Here is a 23,488-nt window from a genome sequence, read left to right on the forward strand (position 1 = left end):
ATTTCTGGTGTTTATTTTATAATTCTGACATTCTTACGGTCATATTTTCCACCTCAAAGGTTTTACACTGAGATTTCGGCTTTGGCCGAGTCTAAGGAGAGATGCTTCAAATTGAGTCAAGTCTTCATTGTGACACGTCTCAAGACAAGTTAAGACTTTAGCAACAAATCTGTCTAGGGATGTGGACTCTTTCGGATGAAGAGTCTCACGTCAAGTCAACTCTGAAGCTAGACACATTTTGAGTCAAGTCAGTTTGTTAGGGAGCTAATTTCTGGGTAGAGTTAGAAAGAAAGTTTCAAATCAAGTGATTAAAGATAAGGTTGTTAATTTGTTTCTGATGCACTCATGTCCTGATAGCCATCAGTAAATAAAGTCGTCTGAACCTGATCAGAGTCTTCCGTACGCTGCTGAAGTACAGACAATAGCCAGAAGTTAGCAAGCAAGTCACGGAAAAGTCAGTTTCTAGCAGTTGTCAGGCAGTACCCGGTCATATCTTTTAGGGCCATAGCTTTGATTAGAGGGTTGACGGGAGGGGGTGGGATGTATCAGTTGCATTGTTTAAAGTGTAGCCTGCTCTTGCTAGCTTTTCCAGGATTACCAACCCTTGCTTTAAGATGACAAGTCAATTCTATAGTGTGTCAAGTCTCACAACAGCCAAGTGAATCAAGTCATTTTTCTACTACAAATTGACTCTTTATCATCAAGTCATAAGACAAGCGAGATCCAAAGTTTTGTTTTAAATCAGTCAAGTCTCATGGGTACGTAAGGCAACAACAATAATCAAAAATATTGGAGTTGGACCTGACAAAGTTATATCAGCTTTCTTAAGTATTTCCTCTCTGTCACTGTACTTGCAATAATCTCACCAAATGCAACAAGTAAATATTGAGTTGCTTTTAACTTTCATCCAACAATCAAAAAATTAACAAGCTGTGAAAACAGAGTTCTCCAGCTCTGCATCCGAAGTCCAGCAGCTGATGCAGCACAGTTACTACACAAGTTTCAGCAGGGCCAAACGACTCAGCTCCAAAATAAACTGCCCACTTTTCCTGAGGCAGCGCTATAGGAATGATTCAGATTTATTGAGCATTGCTTTTTGGAGGATGATCACATGCATGTGGTCAGTAGCAGTGAGCCAGTGACCCAACCTACATCTCGTGTTACATCCTATATATAACACCCCCCTCTTCCTCCTCCCCGTGACTCCGTCTCCAGCACAACTTCCCTGGAAGCACCCACTCCTTCCACACTGGTCCTAGCGTTCTCCGCTGTCATCCGAGATCCTCCTCAGCCTCTCAGTGTTTACCCACCATCTGCCTGGCAACCGTCTGTGTGCTCGGGATTACCAGAGGCCTTTTCTTTCAACACCATCATCTCCGCCTTCCTTCAGCTGGGTTTCTCTTGGAATTAGGGGGGTCTGGAGGTCTGAACTGAGAGGGGCTGCAGAGGAGAGCTGGGTCTTAGGCTGCCCACATCCCTGATTCTTTCTTTCACTTCTTTTCCTGCTTGTTATTTGGAGAGTTTTTGGTTAAAGCTCACTGGCAGGAGTGGGGGTTTGGAGGACACCCCAAACCATGGATCACTCTCTGTTTGGTTGTCTACGTAGCCCTCATGCCGCGGCCCAGGGTCTACACTCTGCCATCACCCAATCGCCGCTGACCCTGCATGGCCGGAGTGACCACGTCTCCTACCTGGATCTACCCAGCTCCTCGCCTCCGTGTGGCTATGCTGGAGGAGAGGACAGTGGGGCGTTTGGCAGTGCAGCCCACCAAGGCCACCTGCCCCATCCTCAACACCCACCCGGCTGGCCCGTTCCCCCGCAGATGCTCTCATCAAACTTTCGGAACAACATATGCCTGCCACTGCTGGAGGCCACAGTCCCAGAACTGTGCTCAGAGGGCCCCAACATGTGTGGCACCAACCCAGGTTTGGGCAGTGGTCACCCGACGGGGGCGTCATGTGTGTCTGGGGAGTACGGCCGGCAGAGTCTGTCTCCACAGGACCCGGTTAGAAGGAACAGTAAGGGCAAGAATAATAGCTCTGGTAAGATGATGAAGTTCTTGATGCATTTACTTTTGTGCAGTTTCTCATCAATCTGTTAAGGTCAATCTTTTCTAATTGACCTCTAAGCTGAATTTTCCCTGACTCGCAAAAATATTCATCTTTTTAAAGAACCTGTTCCCTCAAAGAAATAAGATGTTTCTTTTGTACATCTTCGGTGTGCACAATATAAAAAATGTTGTCTTATGACAATGTTTTCTGCTGTTTTACACTGTCGTCTTAAAAAGTTATTTAGCTGTTTAACTAGCTGAGTTCAAAACCCATATATTTCTGAAAAGAACAAACGTGTCAATATAATGTAGAATATCATGTTTACAAATACAAATTTACCAATGTCAAGAATTGATAGCAGTGTAACTGTAACATTCATGATCTGTGTAATCTATCAGGTAATTTATTGTCATGGGATAAACCCCTGGAGATGTATCATCATTTCTTTCAAGAGCACCCCCCCTCCCAAAAAAATAAATCGACTTATTCTGTTAATATTCACACGATTGTCCTAATTTAACAAGTAAAGAAATGATGGCTGAATCTGTGACCAAACACATTTTTTTTAGCAATAAAAGGAAGCAAACCCAATTTACAAATAACTGATTGCTTATATATGATTAACTTTCATCACACTTTCAGACCAGGACATTTCTGTCCTCATTTGAACGTAAATTGCGACACTAACAATTATGTAATTTTACTATTTTGTTTTAAAATATTAGTATTACCAACAGCTTCAATCCTAACATATCTCACTGAGAACTTAAAACTTCTAAATTAAATATGCTCAAGATTTGATCATATGTCATTATATGGGTAAGTGAATTTTATTTTATTTTGAATCCATATGTTACCTCTTTAGTTCATAAGCATATTTCACTTGACAAGTAAAAGAGCTACCGATCAAACCTATAGATTATATTTCAAAAAGAAAAACAAATCAGTAATACAAGTCACACATGACTTGTGCAATAACTTAAGGTAACTGACAAAAGATGACAAGCAAATAATTCTATATATGGACACTGCAAAAACTCAAACAAGAAAAAAAGCAATAAAATTGGGGAAGAAATACTTAAAATAACTCAAATTATCTGCCAACGAAAAAAGGGGGAAATTTCACTCCCACATAAAAACTGTCTGGTCAGAAGAAGTATCTTGTCAGACAAAAACAAAAAGATATTACCCTGATTTAAGAGATCTGATATTACTCGGATATCATTTTTTGCAGTGGAGATAAATCATGTTTCTCTCAAATTCATATTCCAATAATGATGGATTTTGATGATGAAGATCTGCAGTTGACTGCTTCTCTGGTGGAGGTGCATGTCCTCTCATTGAGTTGAGCTGCTTGAAATTGGTTTTAAAAAATTCAACAGATCTTAGGCAATTTAAATCATCATTTTTACATCCGCCATCATCTGTCAACTCGACAACTTTCTATGGTCAGATATTTAGATAAGGACATACTAGGAAGTTTGTGGGACAGAAAAGATTAGGCAATATTTTTTTTTTATTAGATCTTTATTAAAATATGTTTTTCTAACAGATCTCAAATATACTGTGATAAAATGTACTTTTAAGCCAATTATCACAAGAAGCCATTAAAGAAAACTTGAATTAAAAGATGATGAAAAGCTATGAAATGAATGCTGTGGTGAGACAGTTTACTCGGAATACTGTTAAGAGCTTATTAATCCTCCACCAACACCTAGTGTTTTTAACTGTAAATATCCCCCCCCCCCCCCTCCAGGTCGTTTAAATCTCCGAACTCCCAAACTAACCCCAGAGGTCGAGACCTCAGTGTCTTCAGTGGCATCTATGACCCTGAACACATTCATTTGCTCTGTCGGTGAGACTCAAAGTTGAAATAGCGAAGGTGATGGTGAAAGTGAAGGTCATATATCAGAGTCATAAAACTCAACTTCCAGGCATAAATTTCCTCTGCACACATATGCTCCACATGGACGGCAGAAAGGACACAAAAGAGCGCAGCAGCTCCAGGATACATCCACAAGATTTAAAAGCAGGCTCCGTATCTGTATCAGTTCACCCCGCTCACGAGCAGCTCAGAGCAGGGTGCCAAGTGGAGAACTTTCCGATCACCCCCGACTCGATGTCCCAGCCAGGACAGAGGGAGCCCTGTCAGACAGATTGAAAAGTTTGAAAGGATACGCTGAAGCTGCCAGCGACTTAACCCAAATCCAATTTCCTAACTCTAACTTCATTGGCACTTGGAGAAACCGCAGCTCTTTTATTCTTTCTTTCTGAACTCGGTGATCTGAAAAAAGAGCGGTCTGAGAGGGAGTCTGTATGGGAGTGAGGCATCATTGAAATACAATCTGCTTTAGAAATAAGTATACATAATAATAATAATAATAATAATAATAATAATAATAATAATAATAATAATAATAATATTAATATTAATATTAATATTAATATTAATAATAAGACTCGAATGCCAATTGTCTAATTAATGTTAGGTGTCTGTCTCATGTGCAGGATAAACAGCGTCTCTTTCCGTTCCTGGCAAACTGTGTCTTGTCAGCACATCCAGCACTTACACCATTGATAAATTGTCAGCAGGACTAATGCAGTGCAGACTTCAGAAATTATTATTCAGCGTTTTTTTTTCATTATGAAGGAATGCTCTGTTCATTTTCACCATTCGCTGACCACAAATACAACAAAGAATGATTGGGGGAAAATATGATTTAACACAAACAAATCTTTCAGGCAGAAACAATCTGAAAAATGCTTAATATTGTTAGATGGTAAAAACTGCCTCTATAATTTTTGATATATGAATACATGATTTAAAAGACACCACAGTGTTAAAGAATAATTTAAAGGAGACAACATTCATCAAGTTTGTTAAGATTTCACAATTCTGCTGCCAGGAAAAGACACTGAATCACAGCCACTGCCACTGTTTTTAAAATTCGGTCTATGACGTGGATGAGATTGAACAAAGACTGTGGTTTTATGGCAAATAAATATTAATGATTAAGGTGAAGTTAAGGTTAAATTACTGAAACACAAGTTAGGGTTGTAGAAATCGGACCACTAGTCGGTGTGTTTGGAGTGTTTTCTGTTTTGATAAGTGGAACCGTGTTTCATTTGATTGTTGCACATGGACACAGCAAAGCACGTGCACACTTCTGCCAATGGTTTCACATGGACTGACGGGCCAACAAACCACAGGAAGATACAGACTGCTAACTGGAAAACATTGAAATCAATTTAAATTAAATTAAATATACACAATTGCACCAGTTTGTCTTGGTAGCGCTTCTTTAAGTATATTCTGTCACCAGGTACAGTCTTCATAAAACCAACAAGATCTATGTTGTTTGAAAATTTGATACCTGGCTCCTTCAGTCCATATGGTGAAGGGTCGTTGGGCGAAAGACTGAACCCCAAATTCCCCCTGAGCCGACAGTGTGTGAATGGTACTAAAAAGTGCAGAATGTGTCAGTGGGTACATGCGACTTGTTAGTGCAAGGAGCTGTGAGCGGTCAATCAGAAGACTGGAGAAACGCTATGTAAATACAGACCATTTTACATTTTATATATTTTTATACATATTGAAATATATATATACTGTATATATATGTTTACTTATGTATAGTGTTGGGGCTGTTGTACATTGAGGCTGTCTGGGAGTAAGCTTCCTGCTTGGGTTAAATACCACATATGAAATAATGACATCTTTGCAATAAAAGGTCATTACTGTTCCTAAGCCTTCTTTTATTTATTTACCTTTTTTTTTTCACTTTTTGGGCCCCTGCAGTTTATCAACCCCACCACCCCCTTTTTTTTTCAACCCCCCCCTTTTTGTTCTTTCTCCACCTCCCAATTTTTTTTTTCACCCCCTCTCCCTTTTTTTTGTTCTTTCTCCCCCTCTGTTTTGGAGACTCAACTGTGGCTGGAAAATGTTCTGTTTTTCATTTCAGCGTCCCAAGACAGAAGTTATAAGTCAGACATGAACGGCAAGCCCAGGAAGGAGCGCACAGCCTTCACCAAAGAACAGATCCGGGAACTGGAGTCCGAGTTTGCACACCACAACTATTTGACCAGACTGAGACGCTACGAAATAGCTGTCAACCTCGACCTCACGGAACGACAAGTACGGTACCTGCTGAATGACTGTGACTCAGTGTGAGGACAGAGGAGGAGGAAACAGGGGCTGCAAAACAAATAGCCATCAAAATCCTGCTAGCAAATGTGCTTCATGGCATGAAATACAATTATAGGATCATTAAATGAGCCATGACTTTTATTAAGATCCTTTGGCAACCACTAGATATTGCAAGAAAGTCAACAGGTCTTACTTAAAAACACTTGAGTCATAGTTTGACACTGGAAGATTATAAAAAGGATTTTTAGGTCATTTGCCAAAGGATGCAAAGATGTAATAAATCACCACTGCTATACTGCTGTCAGTGTTTGGCTTGGCAACAGATAAAATGTGCTATGGTGCTGTTCAGTTGTGGAAAAGAGAGAAGAAGGAATCTTATTGTCAGGCAAAAAAGTATATGAAGTTCGTGTCTAATAAAAGAGACATTTAAACTTCAATTAGTAGAATAATACAAATGCAGTAGTAGTTAGCTTAAAATCCCTGTTTACTAATAAGGATCATACACAATTCTTTGCACAACATAGATGAGGTGCGTTGAGATTGCATTGTGGGGAGGGCCGGGGGTTCTGGCAGGAGAGCTGAGGGATGATGGGATGGCAGGATGGGGGTAAGCGTGGAGCGATGAAGAGCTGACAGGGATGGGATGAAGGGAAGGTGGGGGAAGAGTAAAGGAAGGAATCAGGGTCCTGGACAGACGGATGGTGGGTAAGTGGATAGACAGGTTTTGGGGTGACAGTGGGGAATCTGGGAAGTTCAAACTACTTTTCACATACTCGGTTAATAGAGCCTCCAAAGTTCCTGTAGCGAGACAAAAGAGAGAGAAGGAAAAAAGTTTCATGTCATCTGTCTGTTAGTTAGACATGGACTGCTCTGTGTTTGGTTCAGCACAAAATCAAGCAGCAGTGGGGAACTGTGGGTCATTGAAAGTTGCTCACGATTACTCTCATCTGTAAGATCTGTACGCTCTGCTTTTTACATGTTGTATTTTGTTTGGAGAAATATAAATAGTCCTGTGGGTAAGCAGCTCTCAGTGTTCCTGACAGATGCAGTTAAAATTAACTTTCACCACCAATCACCAACTTTTATCCGTCTGTGCTTTACATATCTAGAGAAATATTCATCTTAGCTTCTTCACACTCGGCATGTGTATTGTTAAGGGGCGAAGGAAGCACAGTGTGAAAGTTGGTGCAATTTGGACATCGATACATTCAATATTAATAAACTTTGAATATACAGGCAACCAGTGCTCTGTATCAGCGGCAGCTTTGACTCTATCTATCTCATCTATTGAAGGGACTTCATGACAACAGTGTGTTAAAGACAACAGCAACAACAACTGATTTTCTATTTCGGGGTTCTGAGTCCATCAGCTTGACTTTACATGATGGGGCTCCATTACCGCACGTCACTTTTACAGTTTCAGAAGGAAAAGCTTTGCATAGGACAAGCAATCAGCATAAAACTACAATTGTGCAAGAAAAGACGAAAGCTTTGTCCAGGACTGTCCCAACTTCAAGATGGGTTTCCTGAGTCCCAACAAATATCGGAAATACACTAAAATGTCCAGGTTTTCAATGTTCACTACCAAACTGTCCTCTGCAGCGGCTGCAGGGTTGGTTCCCTCCCTTCGCTGCAAGCCCCGCTCTCTCTCTCCCCTTTTACGATAGAAAATTCTACAAAGGCCAAAAATATCTCATAAAAACTATTCACTACCTCTCAAAAGACACGTGTACCTTATAAATTGCTAACTGAATGTAGGGTTTTTTATTGTATGATGTTAACAGTAGGTGTCCAACAAAATCCACATCTTGTGCTGTTTAGAAAGCCTGTGGTGTCATGGTAGAGTCAAGTGTATATGAGTTGACCTCCCTGATGGCTTCACCAGACAGTAACTACTCATGGCTGCTTAGCTCTGACTATCACCTCTGCATCACGATTCTCACTGCTCTGTCGCGTATTGTAATATTTGCTGGAGGAAAGGCTTCTAACATTCTGAGGATGTAATTATGTGCTGGGATATTTTCTTGATGAACAATCAATCAATCAATCAAATTGTATTTGTATAGCCCATATTCACAAATCACAATTTGTCTCATATGGCTTTTAACAAGGTGTTACATCCTCTGTTCTTAACCCTCATCAAACAACAGCCAAGTGCAGTGACAGTGTGTGTGTTACCAAAGAGTCTCGTCATCAGTGCAGTGGACAGGTTTGGGGCAATTTGACCTCGTATGTCCGGATCAGGTAACCCCTGCTGTAGCTGGAGACTGAAAATACTTTCCGAGAATGTCCACACAATGGATTTTGGAACGTAGCAGGAGGTAATTCTCTGGTAATGTTCACGACAACAAAAAACTGCCCAAGGCATTCAGGTGAGAGGTGGCACGCCTTACAGGAGGCAGGACGTAAAAGTGGAATTGCCGCTGCGGAGATCACACACGTTTTTGTCGACACACAGAGCATCTGCTTTTATCATCGAAAACTCTTGAGTCTCGTTGTCTTGCTAAGGTGACATCTTTGTCTGTATCTTCTACATGTATGACTCCACTTTTTCATCCTGAGATATTTGTCTTCTTTTTTTCCAGTATTGCGTCCCTCATGTGTTAGAAACATCATCAACTTGCGGTAAATCCTCTGAATAATCTCCTGCTGTGTTCTCACATGGGCTCAATGGGCTTTAATCATACAATTATAAAACCAGTAAAGTCAAAGATTCATTGGGTGAAGAATAGCTCTGATTGTCTACATTTCCTCCTCAAGCCCAATAGTCATCACACTGTGGATGAAGAGAGTTGATATGAGGCTTAGACACCCTCAGAGTTCTGACATTAGCAAAGGGCTTGACATACAAATGCTCGGAGGCTAATCAATTCCTTACCACAGATTCTTTGTTATGTTAGTGTGCTGCTGTCAGTAGTGTGTGAAGTGTAGCTGCTGTGTGCCACAGGCCTCATGGTTTTTGGTAATGCTCACAAAGCACCGTTTGTTGGTGCTGCGGATGTGTTTGACAGCACACACTGTTCATTAATAGCGTTTGGAAACAGCTGTGTGAGAGTGTATTTCTGAAAAGTGGAAGGAATACGTGTCATTTACATGTCATTAATGTTTGTACAGTTGGTACACTGAGGTAATATTGCACAGATGAGATGTTGCTCTTGGGCCCAAACTTGCAGGTTCTCCTCATGCCTGTGGGGATTTTCTCTGGCATACTCCCACAGTCCAATGACATGCAGATGAATTGAAGACTCTGAATTGCCCATAATTGTGAATGTGAGCATGAATAGTTGTCTCTGCGTGTCAGCCCTGTGATAGACTGGTGACATGTCCCTACCCTTCACCCAATGTCAGCTGGGATGGACTGCAGCCCCCCTGTGGCCTTCGAGAGGATAAGTGGTAGAGTCAAAGCGGCAGAGGATGGAGGGAGAAGTAATAACTGTATTAGTGAAGGTTATTTTCTATACTCGTCGCTTTTATTAATTTTCAACATAATGTCAAAATGTAATACATGGAAGAACACAATATACATACATCCCTTTGTATATACACCTACACCTATATTCATATACACACCCACAGACATATACATATAGACATCCACAAACATGACACTTATTCACATACAGACACACATATAAATATACATATAAATATATATTCATACATGCATACACATACATACATATATATACATATACACAAAAAGGAAAAAACAAACGAGGCAAAGCAGAATGGAATAAGTTAAAACAAAAAAATGTAAAAATAATAAAAAATAAATTGATAAAAAAAAAAAAAGACATAAAGACAACCTCATTTCCAGCTGTTGAAATCCTGTAGCACAAAGGACATATCAACATAACTTAAAAAGTGTATGAAGGGAGGCCAGATCAAATCAAACATTTCACTCTTTCGTTTCAGAACATATGTAATCTTTTCCATAGAGCAGCAATTTCACATATCCCTCAGCCATTGGCCCACCTGTGGCTTGGGTTGACTCTTTGTTTATTCCTTGAAATGGTTAGGGTGGGAGGGTATAACCCTAAAATAAACATTTTGGGATCAAGAGGTAGCTTTACATTTAGCATTTTGTGTATGATTTGGAGATCTTACACTAGAAAGCTGCAATCCCTCTGCACTCCCACCTGCAGTGAAATAGTTTTCCTTTTGACTGTTGGCATTTAATACAGATATCTGGAACGTTATTATTGAAATGGTGCAGTCTAGCTGGTGTTATGTAGGTGCGCATCAGACAATTGTAATGCAGCAGTCTTAATCTGGTGTTTGCTGTTTGTCTGTGTGTCTCTGCACATATCCCACCCCAGTCATGAACCATGGGGGGGTTCTCTTCCCTCATTCATTGCATTGGTATGGGACCATCTTAAATATAGTTTATGATACAGATAAATTACATTAAGTCTATTGCAATACAAGTAATTTAGTGATGTTAAACCTAGTCTGCACATGAAAAAATATATTGGGGGGATATCTCTGATTCGCATCCAAACCTCATCCTGTTGTACTATTATCTTAGTAATTATTTCACACCTAAACCCAGTAATCCCCACCCCCTTCACATCACTACTTGCTTACTATGTGCACATTATAATGCCGACCATTTCCCAAAGTGTAAGCCATTCTCCAGGGAATCATTGGTTTCCATTAATTTGTATATGGTGTGAAAAGTAAGTGAAAGAAAGAAAAATACAAACATGATTCAGTGGCTCACCGGCTGCAATTCTTACAGTAGAGATCATAGGCCACAAATGCAGCAATTATAAAATTCAGGCATATTGATATGAAAACTGGCTTCTTATTCATGAGGGCCCTGCATTGCAAATGGTAAATGGTCTGTATTTATATAGCGCTTTTCTAGTCTTGATGACCACTGAAAGTGATTCACAGTACAGTTTATTGCCATTCACCCATTCACACACATTCATACAGTGCATCTATGGGCAATACTTTATCTACGAGAATGCCAAAGGCGTCACAAACAATTTGGGGTTCAGTATCTTGCCCAAGGACACTTCGATATGCAGAGGGGGAAGACACATTGTGTATGCTGGCTCACTGGCTTTGCTTACTGGTACTCTTAAAGGGATAGTTCACCAAAAAATTTTAATTCAATCATTATCTACTCAGCACTATGCCGATGGAGGGGTGGTTGAAGTGTTCGAGTCCACAAAACACTTTTGGAGTTTCAGGGGTAAACAGAGTAGCAGCCAAATCCAATAGAATTAAAGTAACTGGTGACCACATTTTTTCAAACGTAAAAAAACAACAGAACAAAATCACAAAATGCCTCAAGGGTTAGGGTTAGGGTTAGTCAAACAGTCAGCAGATATTAATAATATAATAAAGTAGCTTATGCCACAGCTGTTTGGTAAGAAAACACATAAAAACACTACTGTGGTAGTTTAAAGAAATATTTTGCCTTACTTTGTTACTAAGCCTTTATTTGTACAAAATAATCCAATGTAAAGCTTTATCTAAACATTTGTCAGTTTGCTCCAGTGTCTTGCAAGGCTGCACTCGACAGTATGTATGAATCTTTAGAAGTCTACTTGACATTGCCCTTGTTCAGCACTTCTGTCCAACAACAACCCCACACTTCCACCACCCCCATAAGAGTGCATTCAGAGGTCTGTTAGCCAGAACTAATTTTTGTATTGGCTCAGGCAACAGCCAGGACAACTCACCCAGGAGTTAGATCTTCCTGTCTGGAGCCCAGTCCCTCAACACTCCCCCTCACATTGGCTGTTTCTCTAAATGTCAACAGTGGTCATCCAATAAATCTGTGCATGAGAGAATTGATTCTGGATTCTGAGATTCTTAACATCCCTTAACTCACTTATAACTCATTATTAAAATGCAGGAGTACGGTAGCATCAAATACATCTATCTACATCTCCATATAGCTGTTTTAAGGGACCACTGTGTAGGATTTGGGGGATCAATTAGCTGAAATTGAATGTAATATTCAAAATGATGTTGTAAATTATTCTATATCACCAGAAACTAAGAATCATTGTGTTTTCATTACCTCAATGAGCCTTTTATATCTAAGTTGGAAATAGGTCCTCTCCCATGGTATCCGCCATATTGGACTGCCATGTTTCTATAGTAGCCCAGAGCAGACAAACCAAACAGAGGTTCTAAAGACAGTCTATCACATTTTTACAATACCACAACTACATTTTATATTACCGATAGATCACATGAGTGTGTGTGATGGCCCCATTCACGATACTCAGCAACTATGCCCCCTTTGAATGATTAAGGAATTAGGGTGTCGTGCAGCTCATATACTGTTTCTGGCAGCTCTGCATGCGGTTTGTCCAATATCCCTTTTCCACCAATGCAAACCAGGTTCCAGTTCCAGGCTGGTGCTAGTGCTGGTTCGCAATTGCTTTTCCACAGACCAGTGCCGTTCAAAGAGCCACGTCATGACGTCAATGTATACGTCTGTATACGGTTACGCTCTCCCAGCTAATGCTAGTGTTAACTTTAAGCACAACAACAATAACAGTGGCGGATACAATGTATTTTAATGAGTGTTGCTTGTGGCTTTGATTTTCCGTTTTCAAGCATTCACAGACATCCAAACACAACTGGTTCAGCAAAAATATGCTGGACCAGTTTTAAAAAGTATAAAAAAATAATACAATAAAGTATTAAACATTTTGGGTCCTAATGTGTTTGCTGTCTTAATTCTAATGTATAAATGGTAGTTTAAAGATATTTATGTATATTTTATATAATTTGATATACTTATGTAATTATAAGAGCTCCCCCAATTTTCACTTCATGACTACAGCCTTTCATTATGCAATCTGAATATTAACTTGTCTGACTTGTTAACAAAGATTGTTTAGTTTGAGGGCCATTGAACTGTTGGAGAAGTAGAGAACACAACACTTGAAATTAAAACAGCACCAGGTAGATGTACAGTATGAATTTAATGTATGAGAATGAACAGATCTAACATCAGTCCATTCTTTGAAATGTTTCTTTGAAACCTTCCAAAACTTTTCTCATTTTGTATAAAAAGAGAAGTTCACAACACACACACACACACACACACACACACACACACACACACACACACACACACACACACACACACACACACACACACACGCACCCATCCACACACACATGCACAGCAACTGTAACAGGCCACTGTAAACTGAATCGTTACCTGCAGGTGTTTCTGCAACTGTAATGGATTGATCCTCCAAATTCATGCTCAGGATTATATTAGTACTTTAGGCTAAGAAGATAGAGGTGTAGTTATTTAAGTACAGAATGACCCCAGAGGTGGTCAGTGCAAGCAACTCTTTACAGCCCATAGTTGTGTTATTGTCAGGCGACCTCTTGCAGCTTTAGCAATCCTGATGGAGGAAGGTAGAACTCAGGTAATAGAAGTGTTAACATCTACATTGGGAGGAGGTTGATGATGGGCCCACAAAACAGACCCTTTGTTTTCTTTATAAATTACCATTACTTAACCCTCTTATACGGCCTTGTACGGTCCATGTTCTTCTGAAATGTATGTGAGGCATCAGAAGTCTGAGTTAGACAAATCAAGGGTTTTATTTTTCTAGTTAAATTTTTTACACACAAAAATCTATTTGTTTGTGTTTCTTGGAACAGTGTTTCCTTGCTAAATGACTGGAATGTATGATATTTGCTGGGACAGAGCACCCAACGCACAACTTCCAGGTGGGAGTTTCAGCGAACTCAGGCTGCTGATGTCCACGGCTTTTACAGCCTACTCATGCTGTGAAGCATTAATTTCATGGTATAAAGAGGAGAACTTATTAAAGCAGCTAAAAAGTCACTTTTTATTACACATCATATGGAGCACTGTAATAAAACAGGCTATAAGGCAAACTATTGTGGAGCCATTTTGTCCTTCTCCCATTGCACTGTAGAATCTTAAGAAACCATGGCAGTCACATTTCACAGATTTGTGTTTCCTCACAGGTAAAGGTGTGGTTTCAGAACAGAAGGATGAAGTGGAAGCGTGTGAAGGGAGGCCAGCAGGGGGCAGCAGCACGGGAGAAAGAACTGGTGAACGTAAAGAAGGGCCGGTTACTGCCATCAGAGTTGTCAGGAGTAGTGGGACTTCAGTGCTTGGCCAGTTCGCCCAGGCTGGCAACCGAGGAGGACAGTCACGACAGCGACCAGAGCTCAGAGCACCCCCAGCTATGACCTTCCTTGGTCTTTCCTCTCCAACAGAAATTGTTATTGGACAGAAGAAGCTGAAACAAAGGACACATTGGTGACATATAAACAACTTGCTGTGAGCAAACCCTCCCAACAGACAATAAAATGAGACTCCGAGAACATTCCACAGATGATTCGCTTCGATTAAAGGGCTTTGATTTTGCACTGTCCATGTTTTGCTTTAGTCAATTTCTACTGTACATTTTTGAACAATCAGTATGAAAATGATTACGTTGTGTGTAACTGAACTGAAATTATACTTTTGAATTTCAATAATTTATCAAAAACAAAAAGGTCCCATGACTGTAACCACTTTAAACCCAAACGTTGCAATGTAATACTGTAAATATGTGTTTATGTTCTTGTTTAGTATTTTACTCTCTCTGAAAGTTTACATGCCTTTTACTTGCAAAAACCTGGATTTCAAATAAATGGGACAAACCCAAATAATTTGTGCTGATTTCTTAGCATGTCTACATCCAACTGGGCAATTGAGTGTTTCGTATTTGACTCAAAACAAGGTAATTTACACCATGTTTTAAGCCTAAATTCCCTCTTATGTCTTCCTACAAGGTGCGTTCAGGGACCCTCGGACACACCAACGTGTAGCTAAGTTCACTAGCTTAGCGACTTCTGGTGGACTTTTACGCTTAAAACAAGATGTAATTGACCACGTTTTGAGTCGAATATGAATGTTGGGGCTTGCGGACACTTGGATGACACCACACAAGCAGTATGGAGGCATTTTCTGTTTTTTCTGTTGTTTTATTATGTCTGAAGTGTTGGTCACTATTAATTCCAATTGTATTGGATTCAGCTGCTACAAAGTTTACCCCTGAAACTCCAGAAGTGTTTGGTGGACTCAAACACTTCACCCACCCCTCCACTGGCATAGTGGTGGGCAGATGATGAGGGAATTTTCATTTCTGGGTGAACTATCCCTTTAAGCTGCTTTCAGATATGCACTGAACTGTGAATAACCTCCGGACATTCTCAGGAGGGGCTGCATTTAAGTCCGGACCCAACTCTGTGGACATTCTCTAGGTTTCATGTCTGAAAACGGCTTTAGAGTCACAAAGCCTGCATTAGGTGGACATTGGGATGGATGAAAAGTCAACAAAACAGTTTCCCATTTCATCTTTGTGTTCTGTGTGGAATTGATAGTCAATAGTCTCATTTCTGCAGCACTCCATTGTGAAAACTCCAACAGCTGTTTACTCACCAATCTTACAGAACTGTTGAGAGCTCAGCACCAAACTTAATTTTACTACGCATCAAGAGCTGTATAAGTACAACTGGAAGAAGCAGCACTCTTCAGAGGCCGTCTTATAACGTCTTAAGCTCCTGAAGCTCTTGGTAAGCAACCATCACCACAATCCGCTACCGACAGGAAACCAGGTTCAGCAGCAGAGAAAACTTACAATTAGCCCCACGGATGTTAAGTTTATCATTATAATTTATACCACCTACATTTTGTATATATAATTATTGTGCAAATGAAGTGGAAAATAGATATAGTGGAAAATAAATACAAATGTTAAGAACATAAAATGGTTCAGTGCCAGGGAAGCAGAGGAAAAGCAGAGAAGATGAACATTTACTCAAGCATTACCCTTAATTATGGTCACGATTTTCCTGTGCTTTACTTGACTATTTCCATGATATGAAGCTGTGCTCCACACCAGAGCTGCTACAGGGGATTCTGGAACTTAGTAATTTGCACCTTCAGAAATATATTGTATATAAAACCGGCCAGTATTTATAAAAAGTTGTTAACATGAGCACCAACCTGAGAAGGCTATAAATAAATGTGAGTACATTGTGCTCATAAAACTTGTGTGCTTTTACTTGAGTAAAGATTTGAATGCAGGATTTTGTGTTTTTAGTGTTTGATTAAATTATCTATTTATTCTATCATGGCAAACACCAACATTCTCATTTACAGAAAGGGTGAAAATAAGGTTTAAAGAAGGCCCCATTCCTAGAGTTTGTCTAAGAATCCCAAACACATTAAATCTGCCCCTGAATACAGCTCAGAAGATGTTCTTATGTTTGTGCCATCTACAGTATGTGAGTGTGCATTCTGATTCATGGAGCCGTGTTTTGGCCACAAGAGCTGCAGCCTCAGACTTGTAAAAACAGCTGGTGAATCATTCACTTTATTCAGCTCAGGCCTTTTGCTGCTTTGTGGCTTTCCAGTTCCCTCAGATGCATCTCAAAGCTGACTTGTGGTTGAACATTGTACCCAGTGTTTTCTTTCTGTGCATGTGTTTCATAAGTTCTTAGGAATATCCCCTAAGTTTGGTTCAGTTATTTATAGCCGCCGTGGGCATGCGATCAAGGATAAAACACTTCAGAAGTCCTTTCAGATCTTTGTCCTAAAGTCGAATGAAGGGCACTCTGTGACCACATGCCCTCCATGACAGTTCACTAATTGGAAAATGGGGGTATCCATCGACTTCAATCATCATCTTTTGGTAGTATCAAACATTTCCTGACATTAGATCAGTAGACAACTGCAACTAAATTAACTTTTTGTGCTAATATGAACAAGACAATGTATATTTTCAACAGCCACCTCCAAATTTTTCACAAATACCTACTGAAAATGGCCCAAAAACTAAAAATAGTCTAAGGATAGGAGGATATGAGGCACACAAGGCGTGCCGCTGTCCTGACGAAGTTTTGTCCTGTGTCTCTGTAGCAGGCTTTAGTTCCATCAGTCTCGAGCTACCACTTCACTGAAACTGGACAGGTAGTCCTTCACAAAGGGATTCAGGAACTATAACCAACTGGCTGTACCAGTGGGTCAGCAGGTCAGACTGAGGATAAATGACCTAAGGCTAAGCAGCATCTGGCCACCTCATCATAAACCAATTGGGGTTTACTGGGTCCAAGTCTGCAATATCTGATGGCACATAACAGTTAGGAGTTTAGTATTTCCTCTATTTCAATCAGCACTTTTCTCAAGAATTCTTCTGTGGCAATCTGTTAACCAATGTTCTTAAACGCACGGTGCAAGTGCATTTAGGTTGTGGCCCTATCCGCTTATACTAGTTTAGCAGTTTACTGCACAAATATTGATGATATATGTTTAACTGTCATGTCATATATTCTATTGTGATGCAAGCATGATCAGTTTCTCCACTGTTACCTTCTCAATCTTTTACATTGCTACTACGGGACACCTCCGCTGAAAACTAATCCACATATATTATCATAGAATCTCAAATGAGAAATATGAGAATGAGAAGCTTAACTGAAAAGTGTTGCCGAGTTTCATTCACAAATAAAGTAAAGGGAATAATAAAAACAACGTGGAATAATTCAAACACACATTTTTGTATTTTTACTGACACTTTGCTCTTTGGTTAAGAGACAATGGGCCCCTGGGCACAGAGATGACAGCCTTTAAAGGCCCCCACCCTTCCTACATATAAGCAAGATCATACATTGAGAAAGACTAATTTTGTGTGTGTGTGTGTGTGTGTATATATATACATATAAATATATCTGGGCTTTATAGAATGCATCTGGCCAGTGTCACTCCTGATCTTGAATGAAACTCGTACCTTGACCCGGGAGGGAAACGCAGGAAGGGTCACGTTGTCATCACATCCTGCCATGCCAAGATCAACACAGCCAGCTGAAGACTTTTCCATTCGACCGGCTTGCCTGCTTTACTCTCCCAAATAAATGATTCAGTAAGATTTACAGCAGTGCCCTGGTGTTGAAAGGTGGTGCACGCTAAGTTAGGATTCTTTAACTCTGGAGAATATTTCAACACATTTGAGTCAGTGCTGTGAGGGTGAGAAATGTTGATGTTTCATGAGAGCTGAAAATGGAACCAGATATTGAAATCTGTACTTTAAAGTGGAGTCCCGGCTGTTCCTCGGTCACTTTAGAGAAAAGCTCTGATCTTGTATGTGCCTATACTCTGGATTTTTCACCGAATTTTTACGAACACTTTTGTCTCCTTCCATGACCTGAATTAAAAAATCAACAACATTTACACATTTTGAAATATTTTAAGGCAGGTTGTGGAACTCTTCTGTGGGAGAGAAAAATGAATCAAAAACACAATTTGCCATATAAAGTAAAAGGAAGCGCAGTCAAACGTTATTCATATGTTTATTTTTTCAGTCCTGGTTAAATCTATGTCATAATCTGTTGGTGACCTTCAGTAATTCAAATATCATGGTGTGACAGTGGAAAGTGGGATCCAGGGCCAAGGAATTTTCTTGTGCTCAGGAAGTTGTTCAGATTCTGCAGATTATGGCCGAATGCGACTGAATGACGAAACACAGGAAACCACAAGCCCTCCAATAAACTGGCCGGGGACCCTGACTGACAGCTGTTTTACCCATTTAGAGCTTAAGTTGCTGGACTGAGATCCACTCTGTGGCAACAGGGAGACTGGCTGCCTGGATGGAGAAAGGTACACAAATAACGTGACTTCACACCTGGAACACTCAGACATGAAGACATATTTATACTGTAGCTCATTTTCTTTTCTGTTACAAAAAACTATGATGAAATATACTCGTTAACAAACTTTATCTTCCTTCATCAGACATGAAAGTAATGAGATGACACAGTCTCCAGGAAACTAAGGGTATAATATATGTGTGCGCATGTGAGAGCAACCCTCGTTAAATTAACTCTAAGGCAAACACTGCAAAGATGGTGAAAAAAAAATCCTTGATCCCCCCATTTTTATCAGATTGGCTCCATTTCATGGGTTTTTCTCTTGGGTCATGTTGCACCCCTCCACAAGATTTCATGGAACTACTTTTTGCGTGATCATGCTAACTAATAAACAAACCAACGCAACTCCCCAGGTGTACAGGTGAGACGGCAGGAGGAAACACCCAGACACCCAGTTTGGTCCCCAACACCAACATGGCAAATTTAGACCACGACACAGCTGAGGCTAAGGAGCTAGAGCGAGTTCTTAAAGATACTTAACCTCCTTACGGCCATGACGGAAGTGTGTGAGTGATACACATTGATGCACTGTATGAATGAATGTGTAAAAGGGTAAATGTAAAGAGCCTTAAGTGGTCATCAAGACTACCAAAGCACAATATAAATACAGACAATTTATCATATCTCTACTATTCACTGAGAACTGTATTGTTTGTTACTTTGTCTCTGACGGTATAAGGTCATCACACACCTGTGCGGTCTCTGTCCCCCTCCAATCAGCTGTTTGTAAAGGGTTTTGTCATAGGCTGATCCATGTCTATATTTCCTTATAGACAGTATTTAGGACAATTATGCAGTCTCAAAATGTGTAGTGAGGTGTGTTCAAAGCATACTTGTATGTATTACTCAAAAGGAAAAAAATGCTGCTTAATGATCTCCAGGCAAAAATCTGTTCCAGATGAATATAAAATTAGTATCATTTTGATGAACAGTGACACAATAATAGACAACTATGTCATGACATTTTCCTTTAAATGTGTCTGTTGTTTTTTCTCCCTCCTCCCTGCTACTCTCTTCCAGAGACCTAGATTCTCCACCATCCTTCATTCAGCTCTGTGAGTTCTCCCTGGTCACAGTGAAATTTTCCAGGGTTTTGTTTTCCAGTCTTCAGGATGTTTTACCACTGCTGATCCAGTCTCCTCGGCTGCAAAGTGCCACATGCTGTCATTGCCCTGCTGGCTTTTTCCAACCGCTGGCTCTGGTCACTGCACCAGTCCTTCATTAAGGCTCCTGCTCCAGAGCTTCAGTCAACGTTCTGCATAACCACAAATAACCAGACAGCGTGGAAGAGGCCATTTCCTCCTTTTTCCCTTTTCTTCTTATGGTTAAGGTGCATTGCACCTAATTCATAGAACTCATTGCAAGTCTTAGGAAATGTTCTGCAATAACAGAAAAAAAAAGGAACAGCATTTGTAGACACAAGGGGCTGAAACACTAAAGATGAGTCGAGACTTGCAGTCAAATACTGGCTGGTCCTTGGGGACTAAATAAAGCAGGAGAAGGAAAAGGAGTGAAGTGAAAGAGAGTGGGTTGTTGACAGATAAACCTCTGATGTGGCCATCATCATCTACCAGGCTAGACCACTGCCAGAGATCCAGATCTCCAAATGTCTGCCTGCAGTAATATTAGCCTATCTATTTTTCTTTAATTAACATTCCATTCAACATATTGGTTATTCCAAGTTTTAGTGGTTTTAAGGAGAGTTGTGTGCATAAAAACTTTGTCACTGCTTGGCTGTGAGTTCTGGGTTTTCTTTGTGTTTCTCCCTGTCTTCTTGTCTGTTTATGTGTTGTTGGCATGGCTTCACTCACCTGATCACCCGATCACAGCAATCTCTCAATCAGATTTATCTATCAACCCTCGACCGAAAGATAGTTAATTGACACTATAGATCATAAGATTCTGTTACAGAGACTGGAACAACATGTAGGGATTAAAGGAACGACATTCGACTGGTTTAAATCATATTTATCAGATAGATTTCAATTTTTTCTTAATGTTAACAATGACTCCTCCATGCACACACAAGTTAGTCATGGGGTTCCACAAGGTTCTGTCCTTGGACCAATACTCTTCATCTTATATTTGCTCCCTTTAGGCAACATCATCAGAAAGCCCCACATACACTTCCATTGTTACACAGACGACACCCAGCTGTACATATCTATGAAGCCTGATGAATCTAATCACTTAGTCCAACTTCAGGAATGTCTCAAGAACATCAAGGCCTGGATGACCCAGAACTTCTTACTTCTAAATTCAGACAAAACTGAGGTTGTTGTAATTGGCCCTAAACACCTCAGAGAAACACTGTCTGACCAGATAGTCACCTTGTATGGTGTTAGTTGGGCCCCTAGCTCCACTGTGAGGAATCTTGGAGTTATGTTTGACCAGGACATGTCATTTGACCCACATGTAAAACAAGTCTCTAGGCAAGCTTTCTTCCACCTGCGCAATATTGTGAAAATTAGGAACATCCTGTCTCAGACGGATGCTGAGAAACTAGTCCATGCATTTGTTACCTCTAGACTGGATTACTGTAATTCTTTATTATCAGGATGTCCCAGTATGTCTCTGGAAAGCCCCCAGCTGGTCCAAAATGCTGCAGCACGAGTGCTGACAGGAACTAGAAGGAGAGATAATTTTACTCCTGTCTTAGCTTCTCTGAATTGGCTCCCTGTAAAATCCAGGACAGAATTCAAGATCCTGCTCTTCACATATAAAGTCCTTAACAATCAAGCCCCTTCATATATCAAAGAGCTCATAACACTGTATTGTCCCAATGGATCACTTCGCTCCCAAAACACAGGCTCCCTTGTGGTTCCAAGAATCTGTAAGAGCAGAATGGGATTCGGGAGGCAGACACCATCTCTACGAGGTTAAACTTAAAACGTTCCTTTTTGATGAAGCCCATAGTTAGGGCTGGATCAGGTGAGTCCTGAACGATCCCTTAGTTATGCTGCTATAGGTCTAGACTGCTGGGGGAACTCCCATCATGCACTGAGCACTTCTCCCCTTCTCTCTCTGAACTCTGGATAATCTCATGACATTATCCATGCAGAGGGGCAGTATGTAAGAACGCAAATGATCAAAAGAGAGGCTCCGGACTTTCTCTGGAGCCAGTCCCCCATTAAGAACTCAGGAGACTGTCCAGACGAGCTCGGGATGGATCTCGAGGATCTTAAGATGAAAAAGTGGTACCACACATGTAGAAGACACCAACAGAGATGTCAAGAGACACAGACGGGATCTCTGCAGCGAATTGATATACAACATCCTGCCTCTGCCTGTGATCACCTCAGCCCTCACCTGAACACTACAGATTTCTGTGTTGTTGTGAATGTGTCTGAGTGGAGAACGTTCATGTCACAGATCAGGGCATAAAGACGAGACTGAACCTGTGATTTGTGGATTTGAATGTGTTCAATCCAACAAACTAACCAGATGAGAATATTTACAATATCTGTCGAGAAGCTGTATTGTATGTTAATGCAGAGTCAGGGCAGGCCCTCTTATCAGTTCAAACACATAGAGTCAGGGCGAGGCTTCCTCGTCAGTCCAAACGTCATCGGGGTGCACATGCAAATACTCACACACTATAGAATCTCCTGCTGTGTTGTTCATGTGTGAAAGGCATGTCTGAAAACATCTATGCACAGTTCCCGCTATCTCTAGGCTCCACCAGATCATTTTCTCTTTTCCAGTAACAACCTGACACACTCGCCTTGAGCCAATCAGCTCTAAGCTGTCAAATTTTAAAATGTCTCCTTCCTGTCATTCAGCTGTCAGTTCAGTACCACGATCAATGAGGGACCCCCTTCCTCTCCTGCACCACCTCAAACTTACTGGGTCATCTCCCTTCACCCATTCAGCCAGATGCTACAATCCTCCTTCATATCCAAAGCATTTAATTCATAGGAACACTTCCATGGTGTTCCACGTTCCACTGGGGTTTAAGTGCCAAAGACTAATCTTTGGGTGTTCAGCAAGACTAGAAAAGCGCTATATAAATACAGACCATTTACCATTAACTATTCCTTAGTTCACAATAAATATAATTCATTCATTCTCATTTGTTTCTGTCCAGTCTCCCCTGACTGTAATAAACAGGAATTGAAGGCTAAGTGTGCACATCTGTTGTGTATAAAAATAAATTCCACTGAATATCATACAGTATTTTCACTTGAAATGCCAAGTCCATCATGAATGTGTGTTTTATTTGAACTTAAACATTTATATGTAATTTATTGCTTTTATCATCTTACTAGCTCCTATATTATGTGCTTTATTTATTTCACATGTTGCTTTCATTGTTTCTTTTATTTTAAATTGTTGTCTGTTGATATCTGTTCATAACTGTTTTATATATTTGCACATCTGTCTTTAAGACGTGGGTGCAGCGACTAAGTATTTATGTGCTGTCCCTAAAGAATGAGGCTCCTGAGGGTTCTGTAGTGCATCCTCACTGTTGCCAGGCCTCAATAATGAGTCTTTCAGATTTAATAAGGCATACAAGTGTTTCGTTTGTCCAGTTTAACCTGCAGGAGTTTCTGAAGACTGATGTTACGTTGA

At 40.4% G+C, this 23,488-nt stretch overlaps 1 protein-coding gene across 1 annotated transcript; it reads left to right on the top strand.

Annotated features, from left to right (window-relative positions):
* Positions 1-1,114: 1,114 nt before the first annotated feature.
* LOC117770866 (homeobox protein MOX-2-like) lies at positions 1,115-14,875 on the top strand. The gene is made up of 3 exons (XM_034600646.1): positions 1,115-2,043; positions 6,015-6,187; positions 14,186-14,875. Exons 1-3 carry the CDS (start codon positions 1,575-1,577, stop codon positions 14,411-14,413), a joined length of 870 nt encoding a protein of 289 aa, XP_034456537.1. The 5' UTR covers positions 1,115-1,574; the 3' UTR covers positions 14,414-14,875.
* The last annotated feature ends 8,613 nt before the right edge of the window (positions 14,876-23,488 follow it).

This window comes from Hippoglossus hippoglossus, chromosome 11 (genome assembly GCF_009819705.1).
Source record: "Hippoglossus hippoglossus isolate fHipHip1 chromosome 11, fHipHip1.pri, whole genome shotgun sequence".
Taxonomy (NCBI): Eukaryota; Metazoa; Chordata; class Actinopteri; order Pleuronectiformes; family Pleuronectidae; genus Hippoglossus; species Hippoglossus hippoglossus.